General features: G+C 38.8%; 1 protein-coding gene across 1 annotated transcript in view; it reads left to right on the top strand.

The window, feature by feature from the left end:
- LOC126236986 (uncharacterized) overlaps positions 1 to 20194 on the top strand; it is an 86763-nt gene that overhangs the window by 46526 nt on the left and 20043 nt on the right. The window contains exons 15-17 of the mRNA XM_049946710.1: positions 5414 to 5558; positions 13224 to 13489; positions 14638 to 14818. Of these exons, the coding sequence (XP_049802667.1) occupies positions 5414 to 5558; positions 13224 to 13489; positions 14638 to 14818 (592 nt within the window). The remainder of the gene's footprint in view (positions 1 to 5413; positions 5559 to 13223; positions 13490 to 14637; positions 14819 to 20194) is intronic.

Genomic DNA, 20194 nt, shown 5'->3' with positions numbered 1-20194 from the left:
GTGCTTTATATATGATACAAACATTTTTCCTCATAAAATAACTTTTTATAATTATTTGTCATGATTTTACCCTCATGATTAGACTGGGACAGGTAAATACATATTTTTATTGTAACCTTTCTTCAAATAATGTCTTCAGTGATTAGTATATTTATATGCAAATAATTTCTGTATACGTTTTACATTATGCTTCAAAATTGTGGGTTGGTGGGCTAGTGTCAGACTACATGTTCAAACATTCATGTTCCTTCCACAGTCAGTCCTAAGATTTTGTGAAATCTGTCTGTGAAGAAAAGGCAATGTTGCACTGAATGGGTAAGTCAGTTCAGGGCATACAATCTCCAATAGGCTCATACCTAGTCAAGCACTGTTATTTTGAAACGAATCGTCTGTTTGAGGTCAGCTATAGTTCACCTTCGTACTATACACAGATGTAACATATCCTGCCTTTATCTGTTGCAGTAAGCATTCTGTATTCCTTTGTATAGTGCGAACTTCTTGTAGTGGGGACTCTTTGTCCTGTGGATGGTTGACACTTGACATATTGGTGTTCTTCTCTCTACTGATGCTGATGCAAATTAGTCAGCACAAAAACAGATGAGTTAGTGTTGTGCACTTCCCATTCCTATCAGGACACAACTTTTATAAGGAAAAATTATCATGTGTGTCATATGTGTAAATAGAAGTAAGTACTCATAATCCACTGTATAATTGCAATCACCATGAATATAAAATCATATAAATCTTCCTGAAACAGTGGCAGTTATTCATACCGTGCGTCATTTGTAAGTGGAATGGGAGGAGAGGGAAGTTAATGCTACAAGTAGATCTTTATTTTCCTTGTTCTCACAACATGCATGGCCTTCTCATGTTGGGATCCAAACAACCTGCTCTTCTTTCTAACCTTCCCCAATCTATTCTAGTTCTTAAAGGTAGGAAAATTATTTTTATTTTTAAATGTGCCTCTCAACATCACTGGAAATTTTCCTTCTCAATATAAACACTGGTCAACTATTCTGACAGCTCTTGTTTGATCATTTTCGATCTCCTTTATTGAAACTGTTAACAAAGATCCCAAACATAGTAATGCCATAAATGGATTGGATGAAAGTTTTTTAAACAGACCCCTTTGCAAATGACTTTCAGTTTCTGAGAAATTTTCCAATGAACCTTAGCCTTGTGTCATATTTCTTAACAACAAGATTCATGTTGGTTTTCCTTGTAATTAATTTGGTTTGTGTAATGACATCTAAATGTTCAATTCGTGTGATTCGTGTGACAACTGAGTGTTGTATGTCAGACATTATAACATGTCTACAACTGTTTGCTGCATTTTGTTATATTTGCTCCTAGTTGAATACAATCTGCCCATCTTTCCACCAAGCACTGATAATCTGAAAGTCTTCTTGCAGTTTGCAATTACTTTGTATTGCTGATCGTCAGTACCTTTTTTTAGCTGTTTAATGAGCATTGCCAGGTAAAGGCCTCTACCATACTTCTGCATGTATTATGTACTTCAGCTACATTGCATCCATTTTGTTCCTGTATGTTTTCTAATGTCTTGTACCCCCCCACCCCCCACCCCACCCCACACACACACTTTTTAAGTGGTTGTCTCACCTTTCTCATGCCCACTGCGATACAGCATAGTACTGCCCTGGTGCATCTACCATCCATTCACCTACCTACATGTCCCAGCTGCCTACATTCTGTTGTCATTATAGTCGTCATTAAATCTTTCTATTACATCTGTTCTTTATTGTAACACAAAATAACTTAGTCAATTATGTTCTCAGTTTTATTTGGTTGTTGCCATGCCTATTTTTATTTGTGTGTTGAGCACAAATACGAGGTGCATTCAAGTTCTAAGGCCTCCATTTTTTTTTTCTAATTAACTACTCACCCGAAATCGATGAAACTGGCGTCACTTCTCGACGTAATCACCCTGCAGACGTACACATTTTTCACAACGCTGACGCCATGATTCCATGGCAGCAGCAAAGGCTGCTTTAGGAGTCTGTTTTGACCACTGGAAAATCGCTGAGGCAATAACAGCATGGTTGGTGAATGTGCGGCCACAGAGAGTGTCTTTCATTGTTGGAAAAAGCCAAAAGTCACTAGGAGCCAGGTCAGGTGAGTAGGGAGCATGAGGAATCACTTCAAAGTTGTTATCACGAAGAAACTGTTGCGTAACGTTAGCTCGATGTGCGGGTGCGTTGTCTTGGTGAAACAGCACACGCGCAGCCCTTCCCGGACGTTTTTGTTGCAGTGCAGGGAGGAATTTGTTCTTCAAAACATTTTCGTAGGATGCACCTGTTACCGTAGTGCTCTTTGGAACGCAATGGGTAAGGATTACGCCCTCGCTGTCCCAGAACATGGACACCATCATTTTTTCAGCACTGGCGGTTACCCGAAATTTTTTTGGTGGCGGTGAATCTGTGTGCTTCCATTGAGCTGACTGGCGCTTTGTTTCTGGATTGAAAAATGGCATCCACGTCTCATCCATTGTCACAACCGACGAAAAGAAAGTCCCATTCATGCTGTCGTTGCGCGTCAACATTGCTTGGCAACATGCCACACGGGCAGCCGTGTGGTCGTCCGTCAGCATTCGTGGCACCCACCTGGATGACACTTTTCGCATTTTCAGGTCATCATGCAGGATTGTGTGCACAGAACCCACAGAAATGCCAACTCTGGAGGCGATCTGTTCAACAGTTATTCAGCGATCCTGCAAAACAATTCTCTCCACTTTCTCTATCATGTCGCCAGACCGGCTTGTGCGAGCCCGAGGTTGTTTCGGTTTGTTGTCACACGATGCTCTGCCTTCATTAAACTGTCGCACCCACGAACGCACTTTCGACACATCCATACCTCCATCACCACATCTCCTTCAACTGTCGATGAATTTCAATTGGTTTCACACCATGCAAATTCAGAAAACGAATTATTGCACGCTGTTCAAGTAAGGAAAACGTCGCCATTTTAAGTATTTAAAACAGTTCCCATTCTCACCGTTCGCGGTAAAATTCCATCTGCCATATGGTGCTGCCATCTCTGGGACGTATTGACAATGAACGCGGCCTCATTTTAAAACAATGCGCATGTTTCTATCTCTTTCCAGTCCGGAGAAAAAAAAATCGGAGGCCTTAGAACTTGAATGCACCTCTTATGTTGTTCTTCTCAACAAATTCTACTATTATGTGATGCACCTCATTTCTGCCATCATACCCTTGGCTGTGTCCTACTTTTGTATGGATCTGCTATATCATTTTCTGTAGCTCTTTGTAGAGGCCTTCTACCTCTTCATCTAATTACATACTCTGCAAACCACTGTAAGTGCATGGCAGGAGGTACTTGGCATAGTACCTCATATGCATTGTACCACATATCCGGGTTTCTTCCCTTTCCAATTGCATATGGAGTGCAGGAGGAATGACTGTGTGTACTTAATTAATATAGTCTTGGCTTCACAATCCCCGTGGGAAAGGTATGGAGGGAGATGATTTATATTTTTACAATCTTCTTGAAACTTTATAGTAGGCTTTAGCGAGATAATTTATGTCTGTCTTCAGTGAGATAATTGCTGTCTGTCTTCAGCATCTAAAATTCAGGTTTTTCAAAATTTCTGTTATGCTCTCCCATGAGTCAAACAAATGTGTGTCCATTCATTCTGCCTTTCTTTGGATACTCACAATATTCCCATTTAATCCTGTCTAGTATTGTCCCACACACTTGGCATTATTCTAAAATGGGGCATACAAGAAATCTGTAAGCACACTCCTTTGTAGACTTATATTATTTTCCCAATATCCTGGCAATGAACAGATGTCTGACTCTTGCCTTACCTGTGACTGACCCTGTGTGATCATTTCAATTCATATACCTGCAAATTTTTACACACAGGTATTTCTGTGAGTTGGCTGATTCCAGTCATGACTGGTACTGTAGTCATAGGATACTGTCTTCTTTGCATTTCAAAATGTACAATTTTACATTTCTGAATTTTTAAAGCACATTGCTAATCTTTGCACCACTTTGAAATCGTATCAAGATCTGACTTGCTATTTGTGCACTTTCTCAGGTATTCCTTCATTATAGATAATTGCATCACCTGCAAAAAACTTGACATTATTATAACTACTGCCTGTCAGGTGTCAACATATAGTGTAAACAGCAGGGACCCCAATATACTTTCTGAGGCATGCCCAAGTTACTTCTGTTTCTGTCAGTGACTCTCCTTCTAAGATGACTTGATGCATCCTCCATAACAAGAAGTCTTCAATGCAGCTACAAATTTTATTTGATGCCTCTTGTAATCATACTTTAGTTAACAAATGTTGGCGTGATACTGAGCCAAAAGTCTTTTCGAAATGTGTAACCACTGATCTGTCAAACTGTCTTGATCCATAGCTTTCAGGATGTCCCATGAGAAAAGTGTGAGTTCAGTTTAACATTAGTGATGTGTTCAGAATCCACACTAGTTGGCTTATATGTATTAATTTCAACCTGTTTTTGAAAGGATTCTGGCAGTTTGATAGTCGAGACGTGCAGCCAATAAATGCTACTGGATATAATCTTTGGTCTGTTTTTGATTCTCAGTTCTACATAGATTATTTCACATTCTGTGTTGATATTTATCTCACTAAACTGAACTGGGTACAGTTCTGAGCTTTAACACATTTCAGACTTTCGTCCATCATCAGCTGGTTTACTATTATAGTTATATTACTGACTAATAACATGTTTTTTATCTACTAGTTTTCTGAGTGATATTTTCATCCAAGATTTTGTTTAAGTCTGTTTGAATTTGAAAATATTTCCTGGTAACTAATAACAATCTTGCCACAGCTACAGTTGGGTATATACGTGTATTTATTTTGCTGCTTGTAGGAGAGTGTGTACTTTAACTAGTAAAAGAATGGTAAGTAAAAAGATAGCCAATAGCCTGTATTGCTATATGTGTCTATGCAAGACTACTAGTGAGTGGTAGTCTCTCTTCATCATTGTCTGTTATTTCCATGTCAACATTTCCCTTATTTGGATATGCTTTGCCATCTGTATAGTACATATTTGAAACACTACAGTGTATGCGAATCAGGACTGTTTGCTAGTGGCTCTTTCCATTATTTGCTATACAATATTGCAACTGCGTATATTCAGTTTCATTAACTAAGGAGGGGTCCCCCTGCCCCCCTCCGCCCAGCCCCCACTTCTCTCCAGTACTGTCCTCTGTGTAATAGGAACATTGACCTTTCCTTTATTTAATATTTCATTAGAAAATAATTTAATACAAAAATAAGCAGCCTATTATCATATACAAGTTTATTTTCTTTACGATTGTTGTCTCGTTGTCATTATGGCTGTGGCTGGTCTCTGTACTAATAACAAATATTCATTTGTTTGTATTTTTCAGACTGTACAGTGGATCAGTTTCAGTGCAACACAGGTGGTTGTGTAGCAGTGTCTCAAGTATGTGATGGTGTGGAGGACTGCCCAGACAACAGTGATGAATGGGACTGTATACGACTTAAAAATGGTACAATGACATTGGAAATAAGGTAACTAAATCACTCATAACCCCTTTACTTTAATTATTATTACTATTATTATTAGCATCTGACTGCATAGCACCTTCATACGTTGTACCACCAATGTGAAATTGGTGTGCTACATACAAAAGTGAGTATTTGCTGTACGTTTTTCTGTTTCTTTTAAAACTCTTTACTGTTTGAAAAATATTTACATGCAGTAAATTAAAAACATGTACTACTCTGTGTAGCCAACCAAAATTCATTTATGAATGACTACCTTCAATCAGTTTTGTTTGTTGTTCTTCCCATCCAGGAATTTCCATTATTGTTATCTCCAAGCGATTCAATTATTTTTAATATTTTAATTAAAAAGATAAAAAATGAGGCTACAACAAATTATAGAATAGTAAAACTGCTCAAGCAACAATGATAGCATTCTTATTTTTTTTTGTGTGTCCTTATGTCAGTTACTTCTTAGTAGACATTACATCCCATGAATTGTATTTGCTTGCAACAACAGTCAGATATATATGTCAGTTTGATACATTTCCTAAATATCACCATGCACTAAACTTTGAGATATTTCTATTGAAATTTACCATAATTTTGCAAATCACATTTGTATATTGTTCTAGTATAGACATTATTGCTGTATTATCACTACTTGGATTTGAATACCTGCAGTTTGTCAAATTTTTACTCAATACTGACATACTAAAAATGATATCACAGCAATGAAATTGAAATTCCTTTTTACTGTATACAGCATATCAATAAAAATTTGAAAATGTTTTGACAAAAATAATACAATGATTAAATTTGAAATAAGGGTAGATGCTTTTAGGACAGATAAATATTTATAATGAATAGTTTGTACTAAACAAAGATGAATCTAGATTCTTAGCAGTTGTTTTAAGGAGAATGAAAGATAGGAATTAAAATGCAGAAAAAGATATCTAAAGACAGCAGAAGGAACAGTTTTTCCATATTTGTTTCCCTGTTGTGGAAATTATCCTCCTTTCAGCACTTGACACTTTTTATTGCTATGTTAGGTGAACATTCTCTTGTTTTACTGATGTATGGTAACTGGCATTCTTCTTATTAAGTGTGTTCATATATGTCACTCAGCTATTACAAGGATTTCTTTGTCATTCCAACACTGAGTGAGGTGGCACAGTGGTGACACACTGAATTCACATACAGAAATATGATTGAAATTCCAATCTGGCATCCAGCTTTCAGTTTTCTGTGGTTTTCCTAATTCAATTAATGCAAATGCTAGGATGGTTTCTTCGAAAAGGACATGACCTATTACCTTCCCCATCCTCCCCTAATCTGAGCTTATGTTCTAATGATCTCTGAGCTTATATTCTAATGATCTTGCTATTGACAGGACATTAAATACTCATTATTCTTCATTTTATCTTAAGCCAAGGATATACACGCATCAAAAAAAGTTTACATCACCTCGATTCAGAGAGTTCCAGAACCTGTACAGAAAATTGGAATAGAGATCAACACAAACATCATTTCCGCCTCTTTTATTGTTCATGAAAACCACACACTGCATGTTGTACCATGACCTTCAGAGGTGGTGGTCCAAATTGCTATACACACTGGTACCTCCAATATCCAGTAGTACATCCTCTTGCACTGATGTGTGCCTGTACTCATCGTGGCATACTATTCACAAGTTCATCAAGGCACTGTTGGTCCAGCTTGTCCCACTCCTCAACAGTGATTCGGCATAGGTCCGTCAGAGTGGTTGGTGGGTCACGTCATCCATAAACAGCCCTTTCTAGTCTGTCCCAGGCATGTTCAATAGGGTTCATGTCTGGGGAACATGCTGGCCACTCTAGTTGAGCAATGTCATTATCCTGAAGGAAGTCATTCACAAGATGTGCACGATGGCAGTGCAAATTGTCATCCATGAAGACAAATGCCTCACCAATATGCCACCGATATGGTTGCACTATCAGTCAAAGGATGGCATTCACGTATTGTACAGCCATTACAGCACCTTCCATGACCACCAGTGGCGTACCTCGGCCCCACATAATGCCACCCCAAAACAGCAGGGAACCTCCACTTTGCTGCACTGTCTGGACAGTGTGTCTAAGGCATTCAGCCTGACTGGGTTGCCTCCAAACATGTTTCCGATGGCTGTCTGGTTGAAGGCATATGTGACACTCCTCAGTGAAGAGAACATGATGACAAACCTGAGCAGTCCATTCGGGATGCTGTTGGGCCCATCTGTACCCCACTACATGATGTCGTGGTTGCAAAGATGGACCTCGCTATGGACATTGAAAGTGAAGTTGTGCATCATGAAGCCTATTGCGGACAGTTTGAGTCATAACACAAAGTCCTGTGGCTGCACGAAAAGCATTATTCAACATGGTGGCGTTGCTGTCAGGGTTCCTCCGAGCCATAATCCATAGGTAGCCGTCATCCACTGCAGTAGTAGCCCTTGGGCAGCCTGAGCGAGGCATGTCATCAACAGTTCCTGTCTCCTTGTATCTCCTCCATGTCCGAACAACATTGCTTTGGTTCACTCTTGAGATGCCTGGACACTTCCCTTGTAGAGAGCACTTCCTGGCACAATGTAACAATGCATACATTATGGAACTGCAGTATTAACTGTCTTGACATGGTTGAACTACAGACTGGGAACCAGAGTGATGCAAAAGTTTCTTTGATGTGTGTGCGAGGAGTATGTAGCATGATGCAAAAGGTATGAAAAGAAATCATATGGTTGAGACATCATGCAGAAACTAAGGCAAGCTATTAATTTAAATGACTTCAGGGCAGAATAAAACTTTCACAGTACAGTGAAGTGTGCTTTGTTGGGAAACTTCCTTGGTTATTAAAACTTGAGTCCTGGACCCACATAAAATTTAAATCTGTCGGGAATTTTGACTTCAGGGTAGACTGTGATGGCCTGATGTTTGTGAACGAATGTCATGGATGCAACAAGTATTCTAGGTCATTCAGTTTCTGCCATCATTAATATCCATTAAAACCTCAAATATTGGTAAACTGGTTAGCAAATGTCGACAGGGTGTATATGACCCAGGACAACCAGGAGATCCAGGAAAAACCTGGGAATTTTTTCATCCCGGAGAAAACCGGGAAAAACCCGGGAATTTTTTAGAATTCTGGGAATTTATCATTGTTTGAGTTTTCAGTTAAATTTCTGTAATTTTGGCTGGTATGAACCGATACTCTAACAAAGGATATTACTGTATCCCTTTACTACAGAATAATACTGCTGCAATAAAACGTGAACCAGAGAAATTACAAAAATAAAACTTCAGCTGCAAAGGAAATGTGCCACATACAACAACAAAACACAGTTATCATAAAAGCGTCTGCCACCAGCAAAATGTGTCAAAGGCTTTAAGAAGACTATGCAATGCTTCATAACAACAGATTGCCTCCGATGAGTGTGACATCACAACTGTTTACATTAGATTCATTTGAGCAGTTGCGAGCGGGCTCATGCGCACGCGCAGTTGAGTCGCGTATGGGTAGTACCTTAACTGCTTCTGGCTGCTGAAGTGTGGCTGTTAGCTGTATAAGCAGCAGCAGCAAGCAGCCAGATGCTACCCATAACAATTTTACTGGTGCACCCAAGCTTCCAGGTTCATGCACACGCATCAAGCCTGGATCTAGGGACCTTGGTGGGGGGCGGAGGGGCAAACCAGGGTGTCTGCAATTTTAAGTTGGGGGGGGGGGGGGGGACCAAATTCATATTCTTGAGGGACAAATCCTTGTTTCACAAAGCATCTAGCATCCAGTGCACATTGGTCTATCAATTATTCATATGATTTTGAAATGCAGCACTGTAGATTTCTTAACATTTTTGAACATATTCCAAGTTGATTTCTGAAATAATCATAGTTTGTTATTTGGTCTATGGGGTTTGCAAATGATCAGCTTTGTTATAATTACTAGTGAAATCCATAGATTCAGACTACCAGAGTGCAAATAAATGACAAACAGGAATAACAGTTAAGAAAGATTACATATTCTCTTCTTGGTGTATCCAAGAAAATGAAATTTTGACAGAAAAGTTTTGACCAGATTGCTACACTTACTAGTGTACAGTCCCCAGCTAGCAGCCGCTTAAGTTCAATTCTGGGAGTAGCACAGAAAACACATTGTATGGACACGAAATAACACCTAACCATAGAATTCACGTGGGATAACTAAACCGGTGATTGTGGCAGGGTTAGTGAAGCTAAACAGAGAATGAGTCTTAACACTGGCAGGAATAGTTACAGAATTAGTGATGACAAGATTGTTTGTTGGAATGAGGAAGGAGAAGAAACGGGGACATCACACAAATTGTGGAAAAAATATGACGATTCCAAATTTACACAGAACTTTTGTACTACTACTTTTCGATTTCATGCTTGAGAAGCTGGCGCCTATGATTGAAATGTGAAACTATCTCCTAACATAAAGATTTTTGCTGTTAGTAGGCCTAATAGGCGATCTGATATTGGTACTTCATGAATTACATTCTGTCATGCTATAGAAATGACCATTTGTGCCAAATCATTCTCATTTATTTGGTGTGTGTTACAACTGCTGCAATATTAGAGAGGCCTATTTTGTTTCATCTAGCAGACAGTGACAAAATAGACGTAATCAGATTGAAAAAGCACACCAGTCTTGGATACAAAATATACACGTTTGAATTCCCCATTGCGAGATACAGTGACATGCGATAGAAGAATGCTGTGTGTAGAGATGTGGCATTGCACTTTTGCACGCTAAAAGTCCAAATATAATGTCTTACATTTCCTCAAACATGTGTCTTTTATGTATCAGACTGTTCAGAACGATGTGCACTACAATATGAACATTTTTTTAAAAGTCGATTTTTTTAATTTTTTGCGTTCTATCTCAAACACTGGAGGCAGGGGGTTCGGAAATATCATAGATCCGGGGCAGATGTGGAGAGCAGTCTGTGTTGTAATGGGGAGATAGGTAGTCTCCACGTGACCCGTATTTATGTTTAGTGATTTTGCCATTTCCTCGTTGTTTACTGCTGTCACGTCAAATGAAAACAAAATGGATTTCTGTGCCGAGAGCTATCAAGTGAATTAAAATACATTCACATAATTATGGAGGGCTAAAATGGTATTAGTTTCAGATCTTATTTTATTTACACCTTTCTGACAGTCCATCATTAATTGTCTTGCAGAACAATTAAGTTATTTTTGTCAGTTTGCTAAAGAGATTTGGCTTTTATTAATCTTTTCCACTGAGACAGTCAATTTATTTGAAATTAAGTGTTTAATCCCACACTATTGGCTAGTTTCAACTGCTCACTGCATTTCAAGTGCACGTTTTCATCTTCTAGCGTGTATGGCATTATGCCATAATAAAGAACCAAACATGAGATAATACATTAGTCCAAGAAAACTTACACTGTAAAGCTTAATGTCAGGTCGAGGCCTACTTCATTGGGAATCTGGACATGCGAACGTGCACTATAAGCTGAATTATGCATTGTAATATGGTTCACAAAATTCTGATGCTCTTGGAGTATCCTCTATGTCTTGTTTCTTTTTTGACACAATGTACGATCTTTAAACGTCTTACACGTATGTACATATGGGCTTCCTACGTCATTCTAGCTGTGCAAGAGCAGTGGCACCTGTTATCTGTTGCTCTCTGACAACTGCTGAAACTGATTTCTTAAGTCGCAGAGCATTTGACTCTAATTTAAAAATCAACTCTTTGAGGACAAGCCATTTAGAAGAATTTCGAGTCCAGAAGATTACATTTGTGTGATGTATCTTAGAGTGTAACATCCGCAAAAGAGATTAACATTATATGTGAAGGCTTAGCTTCTCTTGGAGCCTCTTATTCTATAGGCAGTGGAGAGCAGGTGTGGTAATTATGATGATTAATAATCACTCACACTCCCGTCACTTACCATGAATACTTTTATTCTTGCAGCATATACACAATGCATGTAGCATCGAGTGCATACTACAGAGAACTGATCTGGTAAAGATACAGTTGTTCTCGCTGCGGTAGGGTAGCAATATTATTTTAGGGTGAGCCAGTGGTTCTTAGTTGCCACAAATCTTAGAGACCAATATTATACGTCAAAACTTTGCTTCAAGCAACACTGTGTATATTAATTTAAACCATTAACTTTTCCTATTTGTGTGTTCACACCACTTAACAGTGATGTTCCTCTTGGCTGACTACATCACGTGTTCTGTGCTCTGAACATGCGCTGTCATTGGGTGGCGAGATCACGTGACATGAGCTGTGGCTGGCTTACAAAAGCGCATCGCAGTCTCGACTTCAGTACTTCGGAAAGTAACATGTGGTGTTTGGTGGAATTCACCTTTATACTTTTGTAATACGAAAATATGCAATGTACATGTTGCTACACATCAAAGATCTTTCCATAACATATGTTTTCTATAGTGCCGAGAAATTCTACACTGGAGTATAAAACCATAGCCATTCAAAGGGTTTATAACTTTTACAGTTCCGAGGGGAAAGTATACTGTCACTTAACATGGAAAAAGTGTATTTTCACCCAGGGGAAAATATATTTTTAGCCGGGAAATCTGGGGAAAATCCGGGATTTTTTTTTCCTTGTCTGCATAGACACCCTGGTCAAGTTGTTGGACATACTCATCACACCAAAAACTAAGAAATAGGAGCTTTTTCAACCGTGTCAAGGAAGAATATGTCAATATTGGACACAGCTAATAGCAGAGACTGAAACTGAGGAAGGCAAAAGTGCTTCTATTCACCATATGTTCTCACAAAAGGAACAGTACAGCAGCCAATCTTTGTGTGTCCTCTTTTTGTCTCATTAATGACACTTCCAGTGTTCATGATAACATTATGCTTGGACCATGGAACAGTGGAAATTTTTTGCCTGCTCCTGTGACTATCACATCCTGTTACGTCATGCTTGTAACTGAGTTAGAATACAAGGGATTCAGAAAAAGAATGTGGGGTTTTGAGAGGGCAGGGCCTGGCTGTAACAGTACTAAGCAACATGAAACATTCACCTAGAATGATCAACTGTTATGAAAGGCACTCTGGAATGTACTGTTGACTGCTTTATGTTTCTCCTAAAGGTCAGAAATGTATTGTGTTGGTTTGAGGAGCATGGGGAACCTCATATGATGCATTAGTTCATGAATTCTCTATATTTCAATAGAATACATTTGAGATGTTACAGAATGCCAGCAGACAGTTTGTAAACCAATGCTTTATAATGTGCAGGAACTGTGTACTCTAAATGATGGCATCTGCTGCCCTATTCCTGTTCTCACATGCCCTGTGTACAGCAAGAGTGGCTGACACACTATCAAGATCAAAATGTTTCAGTTCAGCAGGGTGTTTTAATCATTTCATAGTCCAGAAGCTTCACTTCCATGTTGGGGTGTTCAAAAGACAATGATGTGTGTGTGTGGGGGGGGGGGGGGGGGGGGAGAGGGAGAGAGAGAGAGAGAGAGAGAGAGAGAGAGAGAGAGCAACATATTTACATCATCATTTACATCTGCAAATTTCACTTTGATAGTGAAGCTTTAAACAGTAACTTAAAAGACAAAATAATGCTATTTTTGGTTTTTGGATATCACTGATCCTCACATAATGTCACTTACTTACATATAATTCCACTGTCTTCATATTTTTCAGGTCCTCTGATAATGTCTGGCATCCAGTATGTGCTGACAATTGGAGTAATGATTGGAGCAATCTAGCTTGTCAGAATCTTGGATATAGCAAAGCTGAATTCACAGAGACTCTTCCTAACTTGTACAATACATCCAAGTCCAACATCAGTTATTATACATTAACAGGCAGAGACACCAGATCAAAACTGACAGTTGCTTTGCAGCCAACAAATGAGCAAATGCCATGTGCATCGAACAGCATTCTGGAGATATCATGTGCAGAATTTAGTGAGTATTCTCACACCAAAAACTTTTTAAGCAAATATGACATTAATAACATTTAATTTACTGATAGTTAGCATTAATAATTTTAAATGGCATTATCAGGAAGACATAGCTTTGTTTAAGATGTGTCTTGCTTAAAGGAAATTAGTAGTTCTATCAGCCACTGAATAATGTTTTACTTGGTTAGATAGTAAAATTAGTGGTGTGGGCCACTGAAGTCAGACAGCATAATATGAAGCACTGTATTCTGAACAAGACAATGATCTATGCCACAACCAGAGCCAGTTGTCAGTGAAATGACACTTGTTCTGACACGCAAGACAGTCCCAGATTTTTAAATAATGCTAACACCTGTTAAAATAATATTGGGCCTGGAAAAGTTGATCTTATTGAGGAGTTATTCTATAATGGAAGGGAAAACAGAGGATGCATTCTTCAGATATGACCTGCATTACACAACCAGAATTATGCCATTAAATCTTTGTAAAATTCTGAGTTATTATTTCTTTCTGTGTACATCCTCTGTATGGCATTGTATTACTTGTAGATATATTGGTTGTATAACATCAGTGTTCCTGTTTATGACTTTTAGTAATATTGGCAGAAGGACTTACAATGGCATTGTTTCACTTCAAAATCAGATAGCTTCTTATCAGATAGTTACTTATTGTAAAGGAGACATGTCAGACTGCAGACAGACACAACTAAAAGACACTTACATAAAGCCCGTGACCACAGCCTTCATCATTAAAAGAGAGGCACGTATCATTCACACATACAAGCAAACACACCTCACACTCATATGGCTGCCAACTCCAGAATCCCATTAAGTTGCAGATAAGCACAATTAAAAGACAAAAGTGTCTTCTGTACAGTAAGTAGCAATCTGTGTTTTCCTATATTGCTGATATTACTACCAAAATTTCCTTTGTTTTATTTGTAACTAAGGAACTCATGGATATTTTACAGGAATTGTGTTTAGCTTTTATAACTGCCACAATAAATTACATCATTACCAGTATTCATTTTGAGAAATATTGTGTTTATGATTTTCTTGGCATCCGAGCACCTGTCAGTACCCTACACCAAATTTTAAAAATGTCAAGTTTCTAATAAAAAACAGTTGATGAATGTCTTTTTGTTCTTGTCAGCTTGTGGCAGTCATGGCCAAGCAGAAGGAATTGCTGCTCGTCTGGTTGGAGGAGATGGAGCAACAAACGGCCAGTGGCCCTCAGTAGCACTCTTGTTCCATGCTAAATTGAGGACTAGCTGCACGGCCACAATTATTAGCCCTAAATGGCTTATCTCATCGTACAACTGCATCCATATGAGGTAGTAAGGAGTGACTGGATATAATTTTTATATAGTTGAATACTATTTTAAACCCTTGGCATGTTTGTAGCCATGTTTTTATGCGGAGATGATTCTTATTCTGTTAGCTTGTATGCATATGATGAAAAAATTGAGCTATTTTCTTTGACTGATAATAGAATCTCTTTATAAACTAGCTTTTTATACCCAAAATTTCACCAAAGTATGTATATGTCACATATATTGCACACATTTATGTCTGAATCTCTGCTGTTCTACTCCGTGCGACACCAAAGAATATGTTAAATTTATCTGTGATCTTCAGCTGTATGACATGATCTTTGGTCCTGAAACATATTGACAGAAATATTGGCTCAATGCAATACTCATTCTTGTAACCTGATTGAAACAATGAACAGCACAAATAAGAGGGAAATTGCAGTTCATAGTTCATACTTTTAAAGAGTTCCTAGTCAACTAAATCCATGATGATGGTAGATGTTAGCTACAGTTTTAATTTTGAACATGCTGTCTCTCTTCCACCTCCTTCCACGCATACCCTTCCACTTCCACCTGCCTCTTCACGTCTCTGTCTGTTCCACCTTACACCCCGTTTCTCTTCCACCTGTCTCTCAACACCCTCTTCCTTTTCCACCTGCCTACTACCCTTTCCCCTTTCTATCTTCCAGCAAACTCCTATGCAGCCCCTCCTTCCCCTTCTCTCTGTCGACCTGCTCCTCCCCCTCTTTCTGCCCATCTCCTCCCCCCCCCCTCTCTCTGTCCATCTCCTCCTCATGCTCTCTCTGTCCATCTTCTTCTCCCTCTCTCTCTATCAATCTCTTCCTCTCCATTCTCTCTGTTTTAAATCCCACCCCCACAGTGCTTCTTTCAATTCAATTATATGTGTACCAAGTTTGGTTAAAATCTGTGTAGTGGTTTAGGATGGTATGTGGAAGATACATACATACATTTTTGTAATATACTAGGTTTTACCCCCAGTTTCACTCACATAAACATAAGTCACATATATGTCTCAGTCTCTGCTGTTTTCTTACACTGTGCGACCCCAGAGTGGATGTTAAATTTATGTTTGGTACTCAGCCATGTGCCATGATCTTTGGTCTCTAAACATGCTGACAAAAATATTGGCTCATTCTTGGAATCTTGGTGACACACAAAGCAGCATAAATAACAGATAATCTGCACCTCATACTAAAAGTATTCCAAGTCAACTAAATATAGAAAAGAAATACCAAAAGGTACTTCTAGAATATTTTTGCAAGGCTCCTCCTTCTCAACCCCATCCATAGGGGTAGTAGCGTTCTCTTTCACCCACAGTACTTCACCTTCCTCCTCACACCAGCTTCCTTTCCCACCTGCCCAGCACCCCTCTCCATCCTCCACCTGCCTCCTACACCTCCCCATCCTCCCTGTCCATCTCCTCCTCTCTGCTCTCTCTCTGACCATCTCTCCCTCCCCTTTCTCTTTGCTCAGCTGTGCCTGTCCACCCGGAAAACATTCTGATACTATTCACTCAACATGCTGGTCCTCCAAGGCATCTGAGATATCAGGTGTTACCAAACCTTTTCACCCCCACTCCATCCCTATGGGAGCTAGAAGGTTACCCTCTACACACACACACACACACACACACACACACACACACACACACACACACCTCTGGCAACAAAAATCAGAAACTCAGATTTTGAGATGTGGTATTACAGTACAATAGTTGTATCAGCATTTTTAAAAGCATTACAATAATGTTTTAAGAAGTTTAAACTCAGAAATACCCCACAGTCCTGGAAGTTCACAGTACCGTAACCTCTCGTTTTACAAATTGGGCAAAATATATAGATAGTACATAGCTCTTAAAAAGAAAAATGCAAAAGTAAAGCTGTTTTTTTCTTTGAAATGACATATGCAAGGCAAATTCGCATTCAGTGATAGAAAGTCTCTGTTAATTTCATCTCTGTTTATGTAGTGCACATAATTAGTGCATGAAGCATAGTTGTTTTTCCTCAACATATTACAGGTACTGCAAATGATCACTTTGTGTGAAATACCAAAAATCAGAACACAGTTAATTTTGTTTGAGACATGTCCCTACATATCTCAGTCAACTTCTCCATGGCCTGAGATCTGCTATTCTCCAAACAATACATGTTAAAGGGTAAACAAACACAACATCCTGGATGGACTGGCACATACTGCTGGGTGATAAACTGGGTGATCAGTAAACCAGAGAAAAATCGGTCATATCACTATTTGTGCATACTTCATACAGCATTCCTGTAAAGTACCATACAGATTTTCATGAAAATTGAGGAGGAAATGGGGAGTAGCTCTGCATTTTCTGTACCGCAGATCCTATCATTATGGTGACTTATCTTCCTGTTCAGGTTGAATGGTGCCTCATCGCCAAATCCTAACCTGCCATGACATCTAGTCTCTAGAAATAACTACTGTAACAATCTTGTGAAGATTCTGTATCATGTATAAACTGTTGTGTATACACTATTGTGTATGACATTTCAGTGAAGAACTTACCAACTTTATGTTTGTACCATTCGTTTTGAGTATTAACATAGAATTATTATAAGAAGAAATGATGTAAGATATCTTACTCTGAAGCAAAGAGAAATAACTTGTAATATACTGTTCACAGCATATGCATCTTTTGTGTAAAATGTGTTCTTGCAGATGCAAATGAGTACGTGAAGCACCTTCATTAAGTAATTCATATGCCAGATTTCATAAAAAATAATTTTCAAAATTAGTTACGGAAAATATTTCTAACACTTCTATTATTTGTAACATTTAATGCAAACATGTATAAAGTGTTGCAAAATTTGGAATGCAGATTGGCTGTCTTTTCAAAAAGTTGCATAATTTGGAATTTTCCTGGTTCCTGTTCAAAATTGTAGATCTGAAGGCAGCAATTTAGTATTACCATAATAGTAATTCATTATATTTAGTACTTAAATTAGATCTCCAGCTCTCAAAGCTGAGATTCACATATAATGTTCAAATTAGCATTCATTTCCCGCATAGAGAACTGATGCCATAGATATGACATCAAATAAAATTACCCTACACATTCCAGTAGCAGTTTTGTCCATTGATGCCTTATTTCTTAATCCTTTTGCAAGACTAATCATTCCAAAATGACATATTATAGAGAGATCTTTAATCTGGTGCATAAGTTAAACTGCATGTCTTCACAGTACGCAAATATAAATACTTTAGCTTTGCAAACATGTAAATCAATGTGACTGTTTGCTTCTAACAGCCAATCAGATCATGAGGTACCCCACAGATCAGGCTGTAAACTACATTTTGCAAGATAATAAAAATAATATTGAGTAAATACGGAAATAAACATTTCCCGTGTTCTTTTGTACCACCAGGAAAATATCTGCATGATGTCACACACACTGTGCTGTGATTGACTAACAGAAGCATATTTATGTACTATAAAAATAAGTAATTTAATTTATGCACTACCTTAAATAGCTCTCCAAAATATGTCATTTTTGGAACAATTTGCTGTGGTAAATTGGCAGGAAAGGTGGTGTCAGTGAATAAAGCTATTACTCCATTCCAAGTTAAAACCAAATGAAGACAGATTCTTTGTTGTGAGAAAAGGAGTATTTCGTGATAAACCCATTAGATTTAAAAACCATACAGAAACTAGTACTTTAGGTGAAAGAAACACTGAAACTAACAGGGTTGCATCTTCAAACTAGGCTACCAACTCCTATGACCACAGAGCCATGCAAGTGCTTCTTCACAGCTCCAGGTTCTTGTTTCAGCCCTAAGATGATAGTGGTGAACTCTGGAGAAATGACATGGCAAAGAGCCTGTTATGTATATCTACAATGGCTGATCTCCCTGGTTTATTTAATCTGAAGGGGTACAAATTCCTTCATAATTTAGTGGAAGAATAGCTTTGCATGTCAGCAGAATATATTAACATTGCCAAATGCCAGTTGTTCTACTCAAGACAGGTTTTCTTCCACATTCAGATATAGACTCGAAGAGGCTGCTTCCATAATGTAATGAAGAGTTGATGGATTGGCAGCACAATGTCTCAGAAGAGAACTTGAAAGCAATGACAGAGGTTTCCTTTGAAAAAAAAAATCATTAGTGCTTGGTTGCTGAGTTATTTTCTATTTTATTAGATTTAGGTTTAATGTAAATGTTTCATTTTTCCAATAATTGCAATAAATGTGATCTTTGATATTTATAAATACAGTGTAACTGATACTTACATCTTCATTTCCAATGTAATACTGGTAAAAAATTTACATGAAAAATAAATCACTGAAAACTGGCAAAAAAGAGAAAAAAACACTTAAAAGAAAACACTCACACACATCTCAGTTGGAGATGGGAAGGGGAGAGAGGGAGTGACCATAAAATGAAATTGCCTTTCTTGCCCCCTGTTAAGGATGTCTGCTTGTGTCTGTGTAGGTGCGGATGGATATGTGTGTGTGTGCGCGAGTGTATACCTGTCCTTTTTTCCCCCTAAGGTAAGTCTTTCCGCTCCCGGGATTGGAATGACTCCTTACCCTCTCCCTTAAAACCCACATCCTTTCGTCTTTCCCTCTCCTTCCCTCTTTCCTGACGAAGCAACTGTTGGTTGCGAAAGCTTGAATTTTACAAACAAACACAAACATACACACAAAATTCAAGCTTTTGCAACAAACTGTTGCCTCATCAGGAAAGAGGGAAGGAGAGGGAAAGACGAAAGGATGTGGGTTTTAAGGGAGAGGGTAAGGAGTCATTCCAATCCCGGGAGCGGAAAGACTTACCTTAGGGGGAAAAAAGGACGGGTATACACTCACACACACACACATATCCATCCACACATATACAGACACAAGCAGACATATTTAAAGACAAAGAGTTTGGGCAGAGATGTCAGTCGAGGCAGAAGTGCAGAGGCAAAGATGTTGTTGAATGACAGGTGAGGTATGAGTGGCGGCAACTTGAAATTAGCGGAGATTGAGGCCTGGTGGATAATGGGAAGAGAGGATATATTGAAGAGCAAGTTCCCATCTCCGGAGTTCGGATAGGTTGGTGTTAGTGGGAAGCATCCAGATAACCCGGACGGTGTAACACTGCGCCAAGATGTGCTGGCCGTGCACCAAGGCATGTTTAGCCACAGGGTGATCCTCATTACCAACAAACACTGTCTGCCTGTGTCCATTCATGCGAATGGACAGTTTGTTGCTGGTCATTCCCACATAGAAAGCTTCACTGTGTAGGCAGGTTAGTTGGTAGATCACGTGGGTGCTGTCACACGTGGCTCTGCCTTTGATCGTGTACACCTTCCGGGTTACAGGACTGGAGTAGGTGGTGGTGGGAGGGTGCATGGGACAGGTTTTA

Source organism: Schistocerca nitens, chromosome 2, assembly GCF_023898315.1.
Source record: "Schistocerca nitens isolate TAMUIC-IGC-003100 chromosome 2, iqSchNite1.1, whole genome shotgun sequence".
Classification (NCBI taxonomy): domain Eukaryota; kingdom Metazoa; phylum Arthropoda; class Insecta; order Orthoptera; family Acrididae; genus Schistocerca; species Schistocerca nitens.
Note: the sequence above shows the minus strand (reverse complement) of the source record. Positions and strands in the feature narration are given on the sequence as shown.